At 49.0% G+C, this 20,247-nt stretch overlaps 1 protein-coding gene across 3 annotated transcripts in view; it reads right to left on the bottom strand.

The window, feature by feature from the left end:
• nup205 (nucleoporin 205) overlaps positions 1-20,247 on the bottom strand; it is a 189,430-nt gene that overhangs the window by 75,453 nt on the left and 93,730 nt on the right. For all 3 annotated transcript variants that reach the window (XM_072484243.1, XM_072484244.1, XM_072484245.1), the window contains exons 23-24: positions 5,730-5,844; positions 5,322-5,471 (exon numbers count right to left, since the gene is read on the bottom strand). In XM_072484243.1, the coding sequence (XP_072340344.1) occupies positions 5,322-5,471; positions 5,730-5,844 (265 nt within the window). The remainder of the gene's footprint in view (positions 1-5,321; positions 5,472-5,729; positions 5,845-20,247) is intronic.

Here is a 20,247-nt window from a genome sequence, read left to right as displayed (position 1 = left end):
GTCATGTCTAATGGCATCATAATTGCCCTTCCCCCAGCTATAACTCTTGCCCTGCGGTGTATACTTATCTCTTTCCATCACTAACGTAAACGTCACCGAATTATGGTCACTGCCCCCAAAGTGCTCTCCTACCTCCAAATCCAACACCTGGCCTGTTCATTAACATAGAATTTACAGTGCAGAAGGAGGCCATTCGGCCCATCGAGACTGCACCGGCTCTTGGAAAGAGCACCCGACCCAAGGTCAACACCTTCACCCGATCCCCATAACCCAGTAACCCCACCCGACACTAAGGGCAATTTATCATGGCCAATCCACCTAACCTGCACATCTTTGGACTGTGGGAGGAAACCGGAGCACCCGGAGGAAACCCACACACACACGGGGAGGATGTGCAGACTCCGCACAGTCACCCAAGCCGGGAATCGAACCTGGGACCCTGGAGCTGTGAAGCAATTGTGCTACCCACAATGCTACCGTGCTGCCCATTACCCAAAACCAAATCCAAAGTGGCCTCGCCTCTTGTTGGCCTGTCTACATATTGTGTCAGGAAACCCTCCTGCACACATTGTACAAAAAACGACCCATCTAATGTACTCGAACTATATCTTTTCCAGTCAATATTTGGAAAGTTAAAGTCTCCCATAATAACTACCCTGTTACTTTCGCTCCTATCCTGAATCATCTTCGCCATCCTTTCCTCTCCATCCCTAGAACTATTAGGAGGCCTATAGAAAACTCCCAACAGGGTGACCTCTCCTTTCCTGTTTCTAACCTCAGCCCATACTACCTCGGAAGAAGAGTCCCCATCTAGCACCCTCTCTGCCACCGTAATACTGCTTTTGACTAGCAGCGCCACACCTCCCCCTCTTTTGCCTCCTTCTCTGAGCTTACTAAAACACCTAAACCCCAGAACCTGCAACATCCATTCCTGTCCCTGCTCTATCCATGTCTCCAAAATGGCCACAACATCGAAGTCCCAGGTACCAACCCATGCTGCCAGTTCCCCTACCTTATTTCGTATACTCCTGGCATTGAAGTAGACACACTTCAAACCCAATACCTGAACACTGGCCCCCTCCTGGGACGTCAAATCTGTGCTCCTGACCTCTATACTCTCATTCTCCCGTACCCTAAAACTACAATCCAGGTTCCCATGCCCCTGCTGCATTAGTTTAAACCCCCCCAAAGAGCAGTAACAAATCTCCCCCCCAGGATATTTGTGCCCCTCAGGTTCAGATGTAGACCATCCTGTCTGTAGAGGTCCCACCTTACCCAGAAGGAGCCCCAGTTATCCAGAAATCTGAATCCCTCCCACCTGCACCATCCCTGTAGCCACGTGTTTAATTGCTCTCACTCCCTATTCCTCATCTCATTATCACGTGGCACGGGCAACAACCCAGAGATAACAACTCTGTTTGTTCTAGTTCTGAGCTTCCATCCTAGCACCCTGAAAGCCTGCCTGACATCCTTGTCCCCTTTCCTACCTATGTCGTTAGTGCCAATGTGGACCACGACTTGGGGCTGCTCCCCCTCCCCCTTAAGGACCCGGAAAACACAATCCGAGACATCACGTACCCTTGCACCTGGGAGGCAACATACCAAACTGGAGGATAGCAAATGTGGTCCCTTTGTTCAAAAAGGGGAGCAGAGACAACCCCGGCAACTATAGACCGGTGATCCTCACGTCTGTAGTGGGTAAAGTCTTGGAGGGGATTATAAGAGACAAGATTTATAATTATCTAGATAGGAATAATATGATCAGGGATAGTCAGCATGGCTTTGTGAAGGGTAGGTCATGCCTCACAAACCTTATCGAGTTCTTTGAGAAGGTGACTGAACAGGTAGACGAGGGTAGAGCAGTTGATGTGGTGTATATGGATTTCAGTAAAGCGTTTGATAAGGTTCCCCACGATAGGCTATTGCAGAAAATACGGAGGCTGGGGATTGAGGGTGATTTAGAGATGTGGATCAGAAATTGGCTAGCTGAAAGAAGACAGAGGGTGGTGGTTGATGGGAAATGATCAGAATGGAGTTCAGTTACCAGTGGCGTACCACAAGGATCTGTTCTGGGGCCGTTGCTGTTTGTCATTTTTATCAATGACCGAGAGGAAGGCGCAGAAGGGTGGGTGAGTAAATTTGCAGACGACACTAAAGTCGGTGGTGTTGTCGACAGTGTGGAAGGATGTAGCAGGTTACAGAGGGACATAGATAAGCTGCAAAGCTGGGCTGAGAGGAGCACCCGGAGGAAACCCACGCACACACGGGGAGGATGTGCAGACTCCGTACAGACAGTGACCCAAGCCGGAATAGAACCTGGGACCCTGGAGCTGTGAAGCAACTGTGCTATCCACAATGCTACCGTGCTGCCCCACAATGCAACCGTGCTGCTACCGTGGATGCCCTAATGTGTAGCACCTCCCATTCCCGGGCCACCTGGATTCCCAGATATCGAAAGCTCTTCTCTCCCATTCTAAGCGGCAGCTCACCCAGTCTCTTCTCCTGCCCTCTTGCCTGTATCGCGAACATCTCGCTTTTCCCTATGTTCAATTTACACCCCGAAAACTTGCCAAATTCCCCCAAGATTCGCATTACTTCCCCCATCCCCTCCAACGGGTCCGAAATGTACAAGAGCATGTCATTTGCGTAGAGCGAGACCCGGTGCTCCACCCCCGCCGAACCAGCCCTTTCCAGTTCCTAGCAAACAGTAACGGGGAGAGGGGGCACCCTTGCCTCGTCCCTCGGTGTAGTTCAAAATACCCCTACCTCAGCCGGTTCGTACGCAGCCTCACTACTGGTGCCTGATAGAGCAACCGCACCCAGTCAATAAAGCCCTCACCAAACCCAAACCTTCCCAGCGCTTCCCACAGGTAATTCCACTCCACCCAATTAAAAGCCTTCCCCGCATCCATCGCTACCCCCACCTCCGTCTCCTCTCCTTCTGAGGGCATCATAATAACATTTAGAAGCCTTTGAACATTGGCCTCAGTTGCCTGCCCTTAACAAATCCCATCTGGTCTTCCCTATCACCCCTGGGACACTGCATTGCTCCGGATCCTTCTCCCGTTTCATGATCAATAAAATCGAGGCCTGCAACATTGTTGGGGGGAGGACTCCCTTCTGTTGCTTCGCTAAATGTCGTCACCAGCAGTGGGCTCAACATCTCTGAAAACGTCTTATAGAATTCTTTCCTTTTCCCCGTACTCACAGATCGCCCCCCTTGCCTTCCTCAACTGTTCCACCGCTTTCCTTGTAGTCAACAGCCCAAACTCCACCTGTAACCTCCGTCGCTCCCTCAGTAGCCCCGCATCCAGGGCCTCCGAGTATCTCCTGTCCACCTGGAGTATCTCCTCCACTGATCTATCCCTCTCAGCCCGTTCCACCTTTTCTCTGTTGGCCTGTATCGCGATTAATTCCCCTCTGACTACTGCCTTCGAAGCTTCCCAGACCGTCGCTGCAGAGACCTCTCCGGTATCATGTTTCCAGGTAGTTCTGGATGGACTTGTTAACCCGCCCACAGACCGCCTCATCCGCTAGCAACCCCACATACAGTCTCCACAGCGGGCGTTGCCCTCTCTCCACACTAACCCGTAGATCCATCCAGTGCGGGCATGATCCGACACTGCAATTGCCGAGTACTCAGTATCCACCACCTTCGGTATTAGTGACCTGCCCAGAACAAAAACGTCAACGCGAGAGTATACCTTGTGGACATGTGAAAAAAAGGAAATCACTACCCCCCTGGTCTGAGTCCAGTCCTGAGTGGAGCACTTGGCTAACCCACCCCTTCCTCAATCTTGTCTGGTCTGTAACCTTTAGGTGTGTCTCTTGCAGCATTGACATGTCCGCCTTAAGTTCCCTGAAATGCGCGAACACGCGAGCCCTCTTGACCGGCCCATTCAGTCCTCTCATGTTCCAGGTGATCCGCCTGGACGGGGATCTTCCAAACCCCCCCCCCCGCGCCTAGCCATCACCCTTTTTAGGCCAGCTTCGAGCTCGCACCCTTTTTAGGCCAGCTTCGAGCTCGCACCCTCCACTTCCTCGAGTCCCCACTCGGGCTGTCGCCGTTCCCGACCTCCCATTTGTCCCCGAGTAACAGTGTCAGCAAAGCAGCTCCCCCCCCTAGCAACAACACTAGAAACCCAATCCCCCAAGTCAAGCTCCAGCTTAACACCTGTCCACACCCCACTGCGCTTCTGAGTCAGCTGACCCATGCTGACTCGATAGCTCCCGCCCCTGCCACCAAGCAGTCTGTCTCCCTATTTTACTCTCCTCTCTCCCCCCCACATGAATAAACATTTTAACAGCATCACATTCCCCAGTAAACCAACAACAGAAAAAAAAAGTGAAGAAACAATCATTTTAGAAAAATAGTCACCCAAAAAGCAGAACTAAATTCAAAGCCCATCCCCCCCTCTAACAAGGTCCCTGCAAGACAGATTAACCTTTAAACATCAACACAGCCCATTATTCCACATAGGATTTACTTTTCTTCACCCAACAACCCCATCAGATAGGAATTAGATTAGGAGTGGAACCATGATCAACTCTTTCTCCTCCATCCGGAGGCCAATTGTAGTCAACCCACTCCTTCTATCACGACCAATCCATCCAGAATTAACTACCTCAGCATCCCTTGTCTGTAAAGCGCAGGTCCACATTAGTTTTGAGCTTCTACAGAGCTCTTGATTTCTATTTGATTAGATGAATGAAATTATCGGAATTCAAAAGCCCACAAGCAAAAGGGCAACATCTCCACAAAGAGCAGGGCAATACACAGTGTCGAGCTTGAGGGCACCTGCTCGGTGAGAATGTAGTGACATTGCATTAAAAATGGCCGGGTGTCACTCCAAATTGTCATGATTTACTGAAACCAAACAGCTTTTGGTGAACCCCAAACAAGAAACAGCAAAATTTTGATCAATATGGAGAGACCTAGAGCAGAGGAGGTTAAAGGGAAGAGTTATAGAAGTGTTCAAAATTATTAAGTGTTTGAATAGACTAAATAAGGAGAAAATGTTTTCACTGGCAGGAGGGTTGGTAACCCAAGGGACACAGATAAAATAATAAGAATAGAATCTTAGGGGTTATAATAATCTAGAATGCACTGGTTAAAAGAGAGCTTGGAATTGATTCAATAGTTACTTTTGAAAAGAAATTGGATAAATATTGAAGAAGGACAAAACAGCAGGGTTCTGGATAATAGCAGGGGTGTTGGAATAATTGACTATTGCTTTCACAAACTAGCACAGACAATGGGCCCAACAACTACCTTCTCTGCTGTATGATTCTGATCTGGGTGCAAATTCAGAAACACTTACCAGAGTAAGATCGCAGTGGCACATCATCAAGCAGCAGATGGAGGAGGCGCTGTGTGTGAGAACGCTGCCGATTCAGAGATGTCACACGCAGTTCAATCCCGGCAGTCTTCATCAGCCATGACATTTGGTTCAAGGCTGAGATTTCATGGCCTGCAGAGAGGAATTCTTCCAGCTTTGAATGAAGTTACAATTTATTTTGACACACAAAGATATGGTGAAAGGAGAGAAATAGTTGGAACTGATCGTGAAGGTTTGATCACAATCAGGAGAGAATGAAAATGGGGGGGTGGGGGGAGAAAGATAGAAGGAGAGAAAGAGAAACCAACAGAGAAGAAACGCTTACATCTATTGAAGTGAAAGTCAAGGGACAAGAGGGAAAACAGGGACAAACTTCAAATCGTCCTCTACCTTTAACTGCAAAGGGGAGATGCTGGAGCTGAGAGTAAAGAAAATCCTGGCTTGTTCTCAAGTACCGCATAGTTGGTCCAGAAGTATCAGAATATGCACAAAGCTGACAAATCACCTAGGGGGGGAGAGAGAGAGACACTATTTGGCATCAAGGAGAAAGAATTCCACCTTATTTTGATGGCCACACTGGTTATTGGGTGTTTGTATAGCTTTGTAAAATGGAGCACCTTCACAAACTAAGCCATGAGGGATTGTACAGCATGTTTCTCCGCCAAAAGGTTAAACAATAATAACCTTTGGCCATGACTGGAACATTGTGCCCAATTCTGGACACACTTTAGGAAGGATGTGAAGGACTTGGAAAATCGATAATCAAAATCGTGAGTGGTCTGGTCGGAACAGATAGGAGGGAAACTGTTCCCATTGGCAGATGAATCAGAGGACACCAATTTAAGGTGATTGGCAAAATAACCAATGGTGAAAACAAATTATGCAGTGAATGGTTATGGATCTAGAATGTACCGCCTGAGGCAGATTCAATCATGGTTTTCTAAAGGGAATCGAATAAGTTTAGGACGTGAAAAAAATTGCAGTTCGACTGGGAAAGGGCAGGGAAGTGGAAAAGGCAGGCCGGATTGGTCTTACAGAGAGTTGACATAATATAATAATAATCTTTATTATTGTACAAGTAGGCTTACATTAACACTGCAATGACGTTACTGTGAAAAGCCCCCAGTCGCCACACTCCGGCGCCTGTTCGGGTACACCGAGAGAGCATTCAGAATGTCCAATTCAACTAACAAGCATGGGGCTTGTGGGAGGAAACCGGAGCACCCAGAGGAAACCCATACAGACACAGGGAGAGCGTGCAGACTTCGCACAGACAGTGACCCAAGTAGGAATCGAACCAGAGGCCCTGGCGCTGTGAAGCAACAGTGCTAACCACTGTGCTACCGTGCCACCCCATGGATCTGATGGGTTGAATGGCCTTCTTCTGATTACTCTAACAAAAATCGTACTCATTTCTGACAAAGTAAGAGATAGAGAAAAAGAGAAATATGATTAAATTAACAATAATTAAGTGATGAGGAAGAATACTGCAAAAATCACAGGCGCCAAACCTGAGCAGTGGATCACAATCCCAAAATTAGCCTGCTCTTGTCACATAACATTTTTTAAAACCGTCTTCACTGTGGATTCTTGGAATTCACCCAAAATGCGCTCAGTTATCATGATAAACAGAGTTATTCTTTGCTGCTTGCCTGTGCCTGGGGTTCCTATCATTCGTGAGCAAAGCAGCCACACTGCAGCATTGATGTAATTGACTTCACTTCTTCAGAGTTTCTCCGTTCCTGGTTTCCTGAAAGAACTGACTCTCATTGTTGTGTTAAGGGTGTGATAAGCACCCATTCCCTCTCCAATACTTCAGCCATACAAACCCAAAGTGTCAGAGGTTGTTTCAAGTATGAAGAGTGTCACAGCTGAGCATAATCTTGTCTACTGTTACAAATAAAGTTTATAAGAAAGTCCTGTTTTTGGGATGGTCTCTTTAGTTTGGGGTAAAATAGAATTGAAGGAGGTCATATGACCTGCTGACTCCTGCCCAACAATGGCTGTTGACGGCTAAAGGGCAGCAGAGATCCAGCAGAGGGCAGTAGAGCGGAGCTGCTGATTGGCTGTTGCGGGAGACATTTGCATACGTGCACTGTGGTCACCGTAACTTGAAGATGTACCTGTGCAAGAGACCCTAGCTGTTCAAGTGAAGGCAAGCATCCAGCAGAGGGCAGTAGAGCAGAGCTGCTGATTGGCTGTTGCAGGGGACATTTGCATATGTGCATTGTGGTCACCGTAACTTGAAGGTGTACCTGTGCAAGAGACCCTAGCTGTTCAAGTGAAGGCAAACATCCAGCAGAGGGCAGTAGAGTGGAGCTGCTGATTGGCTGTTGCGGGGGACATTTGCATACGTGCATTGTGGTCAATGTAACTTGAAGGTGGTTTGTGGAGGAGCTGTTGTCAAGTGACAGTTAAACCCGAACCACTTCTTTATGGGAGTGTTTCCCTCCCTACCTCCTCCTCTAACCCAAAAAAAAACAACCACTGTAAGAATCCAGCCGAGAGGAAGGCTCGAGGGCAGGTAGAAGTAGAAAGAAGTTGAACCGTGACGTCACAGACTGCAGGTGAGTGACTGACTGATGACTGGTAAGTAGTTTTTCTTTTCCCTGAGGTGTTATGTGCGGGGCGCAGTGGCTGCTGAGTGAGTGCTTGCTGAGAAGGGGAATAAATTTTTAACAAAACTTACTGTAGGGAGCTTCAAGCTGAATCCGGTCGGAATGAGGACAGAGTGACTGCTGGGTAAGTAGTAAAAATTTAAATTGTTTGAGCAGGCTGTTGATTGATTGCTGTTTTCATGTGGGGCGCAGTGGTTGCTGGGTTAAGTGTTTTATTTTTACCTGTATTTAAGTTGGGCAGTTTCTAAACCCTAGACACTACACTTGTAGTGTCCCCCACCCTTCCACTTCCTTTAACCTAAGGGGTAGAGTGGTAAGCTCTTTCTTTCTTTCTTTTTTTATCTAGCGGGGATGGCAGGGAAGGCAGTGCAATGTTCCTCCTGCAGAATGTTTGAGCTGAGGGACGCTGTCAGTGTCCCTGCTGATTTCATCTGTGAGAAGTGCACCCATCTCCTGCTCCTCAGAAACCGTGTTAAGGAACTGGAGCTGGAGGAACTTCGGATCATTCGGGAGGCAGAGGTGGTTAGAGATCGAAGCTTCAGGGATGTTGTTACTCCGAAGAATAAAGATAGATGGGTGACGGTGAGAGGGGCTGGGAGGAAGCAGTCAGTACAGGGATTCCCCTGTGGTCGTTCCCCTTAGTAACAAGTATGCCTCTTTAGATACTGTTGGGGGAGGGGGGGGGGGGGGGGAAGACACTTACCAGGGGTAAGGCATGGGGTACAGGTCTCTGGCACACAGTCTGTCCCTGTTGCTCATAAGGGAAGGGGGGAGAGGAGTAGAGCATTAGTCATTGGAGACTCCATAGTTAGGGGGATGGATAGGAGATTCTATGGGAACGAGAGAAACTCGCGGTTGGTGTGTTGCCTCCCAGGTGCCAGGGTCCGTGATGTCTCAGATCGTGTTTTCGGGATCCTTAAGGGGGAGGGGGAGCAGCCCCAAGTCGTGGACCACATAGGTACCAACGACATAGGTAGGAAAAGGGATAGGGATGTAAGGCAGGAATTCAGGGAGCTAGGGTGGAAACGTAGATCTAGGACAAACAGAATTATTATTGCTGGGTTATTACCCGTGCCACGTGCTAGCGAGACAAGGAATAGGGAGAGAGAGGAGTTGAACACGTGGCTACAGGGATGGTACAGGAGGGAGGGTTTCAGATTTCTGGATAATTGGGGCTCATTCTGGGATCGGTGGGACCTCTACAAACGGGATGGTCTACACGTGGACCAGAGGGGTACAAATATCCTGCGGTGGAAATTTGCTAATGCTCTTCAGGAGGGTTTAAACTAGTTTAGCAGGGGATTGGGAACCTGAATTGTAGCTCCAGTATACAGGAGGTTGAGAGTAGTGAGGTCATGAGTAAGGTTTCGAAGTTGCAGGAGTGTACCGGCAGGCAGGAAGGTGGCTTAAAGTGTGTCTTCTTCAATGCGAGGAGCATCCAGAATAAGGTGGGTAAACTTGTGGCATGGGTTGGTACCTGGGACTTCGATGTTGTGGCCATTTCGGGGACATGGATAGAGCAGGGACAAGAATGGTTGTTGCAGGTGCCGGGGTTTAGATATTTCAGTAAGCTCAGGGAAGGTGGTAAAAGAGGGGGAGGGGTGGCATTGTTAGTCAAGGACAGTATTACGGTGGCAGAAAGGACGTTTGATGAGGACTAGTCTACTGAGGTAGTATGGGCTGAGGTTAGAAACAGGAAAGGAGAGGTCACCCTGTTAGGGTTTTTTTTTAAATAAATCGGCCTTCGAAAAGTTCCAGAGATGTAGAGGAAAGGATTGCAAAGATGATTCTGGATAGGAGCGAAAGCAACAGGCTAGTTGTTATGGGGGACTTTAACTTTCCAAATATTGCCTGGAAACGCTATAGTTCGAGTACTTTAGATGGGTCCTTTTTTGTCCAGTGTGTGCAGGAGGGTTTGCTGACACAGTATGTAGATAGGCCAACGAGAGGCGAGGCCATATTGGATTTGGTACTGGGTAATGAACCAGGGCTGGTGTTAGATTTGGAGGTAGGTGAGCACTTCGGTGATAGTGACCACAATTCGATTACGTTTACTTTAGTGGTGGAAAGGGATAGGTACATACCGCAGGGCAAGAGTTATATCTGGGGGTAAGGCAATTATGATGCGATGAGGCAAGACTTAGGATGCATCGGATGGAGTGGAAAACTGCAGGGGATGGGCACAATGAAAATGTGGAGCTTATAGAACAATACAGCGCAGGACAGGCCCTTCGGCCCACGATGTTGCACCGAAACAAAAGCCATCTAACCTACACTATACCATTATCATCCATATGTTTATCCAATAAACTTTTAAATGCCCTCAATGTTGGCGAGTTCACTACTGTAGCAGGTAGGGCATTCCACGGCCTCACTACTCTTTGCGTAAAGAACCTACCTCTGACCTCTGTCCTATATCTATTACCCCTCAGTTTAAAGTTATGTCCCCTCGTGCCAGACATTTCCATCCGCGGGAGAAGGCTCTCACTGTCCACCCTATCCAACCCCCTAAACATTTTGTATGCCTCTATTAAGTCTCCTCTTAACCTTCTTCTCCCCAACGAAAACAACCTCGAGTCCATCAGCCTTTCCTCATAAGATTTTCCCTCCATACCAGGCAACATCCTGGTAAATCTCCTCTGCGCCCGCTCCAAAGCCTCCACGTCCTTCCTATAATGCGGTGACCAGAACTGTACGCAATACTCCAAATGCGGCCGTACCAGAGTTTTGTACAGCTGAAACATGACCTCCTGACTCCGGAACTCAATCCCTCTACCAATAAAGGCCAACACTCCATAGGCCTTCTTCACCACCCTATCAACCTGGGTGGCAACTTTCAGGGATCTATGTACATGGACACCTAGATCCCTCTGCTCATCCACACTTTCAAGAACTTTTCCATTAGCCAAATATTCCACATTCCTGTTATTCCTTCCAAAGTGAATCACCTCACACTTCTCTACATTAAACTCCATTTGCCACCTCTCAGCCCAGCTCTGCAGCTTATCTATATCCCTCTGTAACCTGCTACTTCCTTCCACACTATCGACAACACCACCGACTTTAGTATCGTCTGCAAATTTACTCACCCACCCTTCTGCGCCTTCCTCTAGGTCATTGATAAAAATGACAAACAGCAACGGCCCCAGAACAGATCCTTGTGGTACTCCACTTGTGACTGAACTCCATTCTGAACATTTCCCATCAACCACCACCCTCTGTCTTCTTTCAGCTAGCCAATTTCTGATCCACATCTCTAAATCACCCTCAATCCCCAGCCTCCGTATTTTCTGCAATAGCCTACCGTGGGGAACCTTATCAAACGCTTTACTGAAATCCATATACACCACATCAACTGCTCTACCCTCGCCTACCTGTTCAGTCACCTTCTCAAAGAACTCAATAAGGTTCGTGAGGCATGACCTACCCTTCACAAAGCCATGCTGACTATCCATAATCATATTATTCCTATCTAGATGATTATAAATCTTGTCTCTTATAATCCCCTCCAAGACTTTACCCACTACAGACGTGAGGCTCACCGGTCTATCGTTGCCGGGGTTGTCTCTGCTCCCCTTTTTGAACAAAGGGACCACATTTGCTATCCTCCAGTCCTCTGGCACTATTCCTGTAGCTAATGATGACATAAAAATCAAAGCCAATGGTCCAGCAATCTCTTCCCTGGCCTCCCAGAGAATCCTAGGATAAATCCCATCAGGTCCCGGGGACTTATCTATTTTCAGCCTGTCCAGAATTGCCAACACCTCTTCCCTACGTACCTCAATGCCATCTAATCTATTTACCTGGAGCTCAGCATTCTCCTCCACAACATTATCTTTTTCCTGAGTGAATACTGACGAAAAATATTCATTTAGTATCTCGCCTATCTCTTCAGACTCTACACACAACGTCCCATCCCTGTCCTTGACTGGTCCTACTCTTTCCCTAGTCATTCGCTTATTCCTGACATACCTATAGCTTGTTCAAGGAACAGCTACTGCGTGTCCTTGATAAGTATGTACCTGTCAGGCAGGGAGGAAGTGGTCGAGCGACGGAACCGTGGTTTACTAAAGGAATCCAAACACTTGTCAAGAGGAAGAAAGAGGCTTATATAAAAAGGAGACATGAAGGTTCAGTTAGAGCTCTCGAGAGTTACAAGTTAGCTAGGAAGGACCTAAAGAGAGAGCTAGGACGAGCCAGAGAAGTCTTTGACAGGTAGGATCAAGGATAACCCTAAAGTTTTCTATAGATATGTCAGGAATAAAAGAATGACTAGGGTAAGAGTAGGGCCAGTCAAAGACATTAGTGGGAACTTGTGCGTGGAGTCCGAGGAGATAGGAGAGGTGCTAAATGAATATTTTTCGTCAGTATTCACACAGGAAAAAGACAATGTTGTCGAGAATACTGAGATTCAGGCTACTAGACGAGATGGGCTTGAGGTTCATTAGGAGGTGTTAGAAATTCTGGAAAGTGTGAAAATAGATGTCCCCTGGGCCAGATGGGATTTATCCAAGGATTCTCTGGGAAGCAAGGGAGGAGATTGCTGAGCCTTTGGCTTTGATCTTTAAGTCATCTTTGTCTAAAGGACTAGTGCCAGAAGACTGGAGGATAGCAAATGTTGTCCCCTTGTTCAAGAAGGGGAGTAGAGACAACCCAGGTAACTATAGACCAGTGAGCCTTACTTCTGTTGTGGGCAAAGTCGTGGAAGGTCTATAAGAGATAGGATGTATAATCATCTGGAAAGGAATAATTTGATTAGAGATAGTCAACACGGTTTTGTGAAGGGTAGGTCGTGCCTCACAAACCTTATTGAGTTCTTTGAGAAGGTGACCAAACATGTGTATGAGGGTAAAGCAGTTCATGTGGTGTATATGGATTTCAGTAAAGCGTTTGATAAAGTTCCCCACGGTAGTCTACTGCAGAAAATACAGAGGCATGGGTTTCAGGGTGATTTAGCAGTTTAGATCACAAATTGGCTAGCTGGAAGAAGACAAAGGGTGGTGGCTGATGGGAAATGTTCAAACTGGAGTCCAGTTACTAGTGGTGTACCACAAGGATCTGTTTTGGGGCCACTGTTGTTTGTCATTTTTATAAATGACCTGGAAGGTGTAGAAGGATGGGTGAGTAAATCTGCAGATGACACTAAAGTCGGTGGAGTTGTGGACAGTACGGAAGGATGTTACAAGTTACAGAGGGACATAGATAAGCTGCAGCGCTGGGCTGAGAGGTGGCAAATGGCGTTTAATGCAGAAAAGTGTGAGGTGTTTCATTTTGGAAGTAATAACAGGAAGACAGAGTATTTATGTAGACAGTCCAACTAGGGAAGGGGTGGTACTGGACCTGGTATTGGGGAATGAGCCCGGCCAGGTGGTAGATGTTTCAGTAGGGGAGCATTTCGGTAACAGTGACCACAATTCAGTAAGTTTTAAAGTACTGGTGGACAAGGATAAGAGTGGTCCGAGGATGAATGTGCTAAATTGGGGGAAGGCTAATTATAACAATATTAGGCGGGAACTGAAGAGCATAGATTGGGGGCGGATGTTTGAGGGCAAATCAACATCTGACATGTGGGAGGCTTTCAAGTGGCAGTTGAAAGGAATACAGGACCGGCATGTTCCTGTGAGGAAGAAAGATAAATACGGCAATTTTCGGGAACCTTGGATGACGAGTGATACTGTAGGCCTCGTCAAAAAGAAAAAGGAGGCATTTGTCAGGGCTAAAAGGCTGGGAACAGACGAAGCCTGCGTGGAATATAAGGGAAGTAGGAAGCAACTTAAGCAAGGAGTCAGGAGGGCTAGAAGGGGTCACGAAAAGTCATTGGCAAATAGGGTTAAGGAAAATCCCAAGGCTTTTTACACGTACATAAAAAGCAAGAGAGTAGCCAGGGAAAGGGTTGGCCCACTGAAGGATAGGCAAGGGAATCTATGTGTGGAGCCAGAGGAAATGGGCAAGGTACTAAATGAATACTTTGCATCAGTATTCACCAAAGAGAAGGAATTGGTAGATGTTGAGTCTGGAGAAGCGGGTGTAGATAGCCTGGGTCACATTGTGATCCAAAAAGACGAGGTGTTGGGTGTCTTAAAAAATATTAAGGTAGATAAGTCCCCAGGGCCTGATGGGATCTACCCCAGAATACTGAAGGAGGCTGGAGAGGAAATTGCTGAGGCCTTGACAGAGATATTTGGATCCTCGCTGTCTTCAGGAGATGTCCCGGAGGACTGGAGAATAGCCAATGTTGTTCCTCTGTTTAAGAAGGGTAGCAAGGATAATCCCGGGAACTACATGCCGGTGAGCCTTACTTCAGTGGTAGGGAAATTACTGGAGAGAATTCTTCGAGACAGGATCTACTCCCATTTGGAAGCAAATGGACGTATTAGTGAGAGGCAGCACGGTTTTGTGAAGGGGAGGTCGTGTCTCACTAACTTGATAGAGTTTTTCGAGGAGGTCACTAAGATGATTGATGCAGGTAGGGCAGTAGATGTTGTCTCTATGGACTTCAGTAAGGCCTTTGACAAGGTACCTCATGGTAGACTAGTGCAAAAGGTGAAGTCACACGGGATCAGGGGTGAGCTGGCAAGGTGGATACAGAACTGGCTAGGCCATAGAAGGCAGAGAGTAGCAATGGAGGGATGCTTTTCTAATTGGAGGGCTGTGACCAGTGGTGTTCCACAGGGATCAGTGCTGGGACCTTTGCTCTTTGTAGTATATATAAATGATTTGGAGGAAAATGTAACTGGTCTGATTAGTAAGTTTGCAGACGACACAAAGGTTGGTGGAATTGCGGATAGCGATGAGGACTGTCTGAGGATACAGCAGGATTTAGATTGTCTGGAGACTTGGGCGGAGAGATGGCAGATGGAGTTTAATCCGGACAAATGTGAGGTAATGCATTTTGGAAGGGCTAATGCAGGAAGGGAATATACAGTGAATGGTAGAACCCTCAAGAGTATTGAAAGTCAAAGAGATCTAGGAGTACAGGTCCACAGGTCATTGAAAGGGGCAACACAGGGACTTCCGGGTGCGGCGATGACCAGCTGAGTCGCACGTTTCGGCAGCTCCCTGTGAAACGGACTTTTGGGCTCTTGATAGGAGCCCCAACGGCAATTTTGACGGCTAAAAACACTGTGCGGTAAACCAGAAGGGAATCCCCCCTGGATACGGATGGAAAAAGGAGGAGAGAGTGGCCAGATTGCAGTGGATCCTTTAGAACAGCGGCAAGGAAGGCAAGCAAAAACCAAGATGGCGTCGGAAGGTGGCAGTTTAACATGGGGCCCTGAACAACAAGAGTTCTTGAAATGCTGTGTGGAAGAGATCAAAAAGGAAATGAAGAAAGAGCTGTTGGCCCCGATACTACAGGCGATCGAAGGGCTAAAGGAGGAACAAAAGACCCAGGAGCGGGAGCTTCGGGTCGTGAAGGCAAAGGCAGCCGAGAATGAGGACGATATACAGGGCCTGGTGGTGAAGACGGAGACGCAGGAGGCACATCAGAAACGATGTGTGGAAAGGTTGGAGGCACTGGAAAACAACGCAAGGAGGAACAACCTGAGGATTCTTGGTCTTCCTGAAGGTGTGGAGGGAGCGGACGTCGGGGCATATGTGAGCACGATGCTGCACTCGTTAATGGGAGCGGAGGCCCCGGCGGGTCCGTTGGAGGTGGAGGGAGCATACCGAGTGATGGCGCGAGGACCGAGAGCAGGAGAAATTCCCAGAGCCATAGTGGTGAGATTCCTCCGTTTTAAGGATAGAGAAATGGTCCTTAGATGGGCGAAGAAAACTCGGAGCAGTAAATGGGAGAACGCGGTGATCCGCGTTTATCAAGACTGGAGTGCGGAGGTGGCGAGAAGGAGGGCGAGCTTTAATCGGGCCAAGGCGGTGCTTCATAAAAAGAAGATAATATTTGGAATGCTGCAACCGGCAAGACTGTGGGTCACATATCGAGGGAGGCACCACTACTTTGAGACGGCGGATGAAGCGTGGACTTTTATTGTGGAAGAAAAACTGGAATGAGCGGGTTATTAAAAAGAACGTTCGAACAAAGTGGTGGGGCGAATGTGGGGGGCAAAGAGGGGTTTTATGTACTAATCCTGCGATGTGGTAACTTTTCTCTCTCCCACAGGTGGTGATGGGGGAGGAGGGGAGGTGGAGGAGATGGGGCGTTGGCCATTGGGGGCGGGGCCAAGGGAGAAGCGCGGGCTTGGTTCCCGCGCTATGATAATCATGGCAGGAATAGAGAAGCAGGAAGGAGGGGGCGTCGCACGGTGCGAGCCGAGGTCACGGGGGGAAGCCGAGGTCAGCCAGAGTTTGCTGACTTCTGGGAGCAACATGGGGGGAGTAATTACGCTAGCGGGGGATCTAGCGGGGGGGGGTGGGAGGGGGGAATTACTGGGTTGCTGCTGCTGGGGAGAGGGGGGAGCTGGTATGGGAGAGGATGGGCGGGGGGGCACCGCCTGGGGGAGATACAGCTGCGTGGGAACTGGGTGAGGAGCTGGAAAAAGGTGATGGCTAATCGACAAGGGGGGGGGTAGGAAGCCCCCCAACTCGGCTGATCACGTGGAACGTGAGAGGGCTGAACGGGCCGATAAAGAGGGCACGGGTACTCGCACACCTTAAGAAACTTAAGGCAGATGTGGTTATGTTACAGGAAACGCACCTGAAACTGATAGACCAGGTTAGGCTACGCAAAGGATGGGTGGGGCAGGTGTTCCATTCGGGGCTAGATGCGAAAAACAGGGGGGTGGCTATATTAGTGGGGAAGCGGGTAATGTTCGAGGCAAAGACTATAGTGACGGATAACGGGGGCAGATACGTGATGGTGAGTGGCAAACTACAGGGGGAGACGGTGGTTTTGGTAAACGTATATGCCCCGAACTGGGATGATGCCAATTTATGAGGCGGATGCTAGGACGCATTCCGGACCTAGAGATGGGAAAGCTGATAATGGGGGGAGATTTTAATACGGTGTTGGAACCAGGGCTGGATAGGTCGAAGTCCAGGACTGGAAGGAGGCCGGCAGCAGCCAAGGTGCTTAAAGATTTTATGGAGCAGATGGGAGGTGTAGAAGCAGACCTAGGAGTAAGGAGTTCTCGTTTTTCTCCTATGTCCATAAAGTCTACTCGCGAATAGACTTTTTGTGCTGGGTAGGGCATTGATCCCGAAGGTGAGGGGAACGGAGTATACGGCTATAGCCATTTCGGATCACGCTCCACACTGGGTGGACTTGGAGATAGGGGAGGAAACAGGAGGGCGCCCACCCTGGAGAATGGACATGGGACTAATGGCAGATGAGGGGGTGTGTCTAAGGGTGAGGGGGTGCATTGAAAAGTACTTGGAACTTAATGATAATGGGGAGGTCCAGGTGGGAGTGGTCTGGGAGGCGTTGAAGGCAGTGGTTAGAGGGGAGCTGATATCAATAAGGGCACATAAAGGGAAGCAGGAGAGTAAGGAACGGGAGCGGTTGCTGCAAGAACTTTTGAGGGTGGACAGACAATATGCGGAAGCACCGGAGGAGGGACTGTACAGGGAAAGGCAAAGGCTACATGTAGAATTTGACTTGCTGACTACAGGCACTGCAGAGGCACAATGGAGGAAGGTGTACAGTACGAATATGGGGAGAAGGCGAGCAGGTTGCTGGCACACCAATTGAGGAAAAGGGGAGCAGCGAGGGAAATAGGGGGAGTGAGGGATGAGGAAGGAGAGATGGAGCGGGGAGCGGAGAGAGTGAATGGAGTGTTCAAGACATTTTATAAAAAAATATATGAAGCTCAACCCCCGGATGGGAGGGAGAGAATGATGGGCTTCTTGGATCGGCTGGAATTTCCCAAGGTGGAAGAGCAGGAAAGGGTGGGACTGGGAGCACAGATCGAGGTAGAAGAAGTGGTGAAAGGAATTAGGAGCATGCAGGCGGGAAAGGCCCCGGGACCGGATGGATTCCCAGTCGAATTCTATAGAAAATATGTGGACTTGCTCACCCCGGTACTGACGAGGACCTTTAATGAGGCAAAGGAAAGGGGACAACTGCCCCCGACTATGTCTGAAGCAACGATATCGCTTCTCTTAAAGAAGGAAAAGGACCCGCTACAATGCGGGTCCTAGAGACCTATTTCCCTCCTAAATGTAGATGCCAAGGTCCTGGCCAAGGTAATGGCAATAAGAATAGAGGAATGTGTCCCGGGGGTGGTCCACGAGGACCAAACTGGGTTTGTGAAGGGGAGACAGCTGAACACGAATATACGGAGGTTGTTAGGGATAATGATGATGGCCCCACCAGAGGGAGAAACGGAGATAGTAGTGGCGATGGATGCCGAGAAAGCATTTGATAGAGTGGAGTGGGATTATTTGTGGGAGGTGTTGAGGAGATTTGGTTTTGGAGAGGGGTATGTTAGATGGGTGCAGCTGTTGTATAGGGCCCCAGTGGCGAGCGTGGTCACGAATGGACGGGGATCTGCATATTTTCGGCTCCATAGAGGGACAAGGCAGGGATGCCCTCTGTCCCCATTATTGTTTGCACTGGCGATTGAGCCCCTGGCGATAGCGTTGAGGGGTTCCAAGAAGTGGAGGGGAGTTAGGGGAGGAGAAGAGCACCGGGTATCTTTGTATGTGGACGATTTGCTACTATACGTGGCGGACCCGGCGGAGGGGATGCCAGAAATAATGCGGATACTTGGGGAGTTTGGGGATTTTTCAGGGTATAAATTGAACATGGGGAAAAGTGAGTTGTTTGTGGTGCATCCAGGGGAGCAGAGTAGAGAAATAGAGGACCTACCGCTGAGGAAGGTAACAAGGGACTTTCGTTACCTGGGGATCCAGATAGCTAAGAATTGGGGCACATTGCATAGGTTAAATTTAACGCGGTTGGTGGAACAGATGGAGGAGGATTTCAAGAGATGGGATATGGTATCCCTGTCAATGGCAGGGAGGGTGCAGGCGGTTAAGATGGTGGTCCTCCCGAGATTCCTCTTTGTGTTTCAGTGCCTCCCGGTGGTGATCACGAAGGCTTTTTTTAAAAGGATTGAAAAGAGCATCATGGGTTTTGTGTGGGCCGGGAAGACCCTGAGAGTGAGGAAGGGATTCTTACAGCGTAGCAGGGATAGGGGGGGGCTGGCACTACCGAGCCTAAGTGAGTATTATTGGGCCGCTAATATTTCAATGGTGAGTAAGTGGATGGGAGAGGAGGAGGGAGCGGCGTGGAAGAGATTAGAGAGGGCGTCCTGTAGGGGGACTAGCCTACAGGCTATGGTGACAGCCCCATTGCCGTTCTCACCGAGGAACTACACCACAAGCCCGGTGGTGGTGGCTACACTGAAGATTTGGGGACAGTGGAGACGGCATAGGGGGAAGACTGGAGCCTTGGGGGGGTCCCCGATAAGAAACAACCATAGGTTTGCCCCGGGGGGAATGGATGGGGGATATGGAATGTGGCAAAGAGCAGGAATAACGCAACTGAAAGATCTGTTTGTGGATGGGAAGTTCGCGAGTCTGGGAGCGCTGACCAAGAAATATGGGTTGCCCCAAGGGAATGCATTCAGGTATATGCAACTGAGGGCTTTTGCGAGGCAACAGGTGAGGGAATTCCCGCAGCTCCCGACACAAGAGGTGCAGGACAGAGTGATCTCAAAGACATGGGTGGGGGATGGTAAGGTGTCAGATATATATAGGGAAATGAGGGACGAAGGGGAGACTATGGTAGATGAACTAAAAGGGAAATGGGAAGAAGAGCTGGGGGAGGAGATCGAGGAGGGGCTGTGGGCAGATGCCCTAAGCAGGGTAAACTCGTCGTCCTCGTGTGCCAGGCTAAGCCTGATTCAGTTTAAGGTATTACACAGGGCACATATGACTGGAGCACGGCTCAGTACATTTTTTGGGGTGGAGGATAGGTGTGCGAGGTGCTCGAGAAGCCCAGCGAATCATACCCATATGTTTTGGTCATGCCCGGCACTACAGAGGTTTTGGATGGGGGTGACAAAGGTGCTTTCAAAAGTAGTAGGAGTCCGGGTCGAACCAAGCTGGGGGTTGGCTATATTTGGGGTTGCACAAGAGCCGGGAGTGCAGGAGGCGAGAGAGGCCGATGTTTTGGCCTTTGCGTCCCTAGTAGCCCGGCGCAGGATATTGCTAATGTGGAAAGAAGCCAAGCCCCCGGGGGTGGAGACCTGGATAAATGACATGGCGGGGTTTATAAAGCTAGAGCGGATTAAGTTTGTCCTAAGGGGGCCGGCTCAAGGGTTCACCAGGCGGTGGCAACCGTTCGTCGAATACCTCGCAGAAAGATAGACGGAATGGGAAAAAGAAGGCAG

This window comes from Scyliorhinus torazame, chromosome 19 (assembly GCF_047496885.1).
Source record: "Scyliorhinus torazame isolate Kashiwa2021f chromosome 19, sScyTor2.1, whole genome shotgun sequence".
Taxonomy (NCBI): Eukaryota; Metazoa; Chordata; class Chondrichthyes; order Carcharhiniformes; family Scyliorhinidae; genus Scyliorhinus; species Scyliorhinus torazame.
Note: the sequence above shows the minus strand (reverse complement) of the source record. Positions and strands in the feature narration are given on the sequence as shown.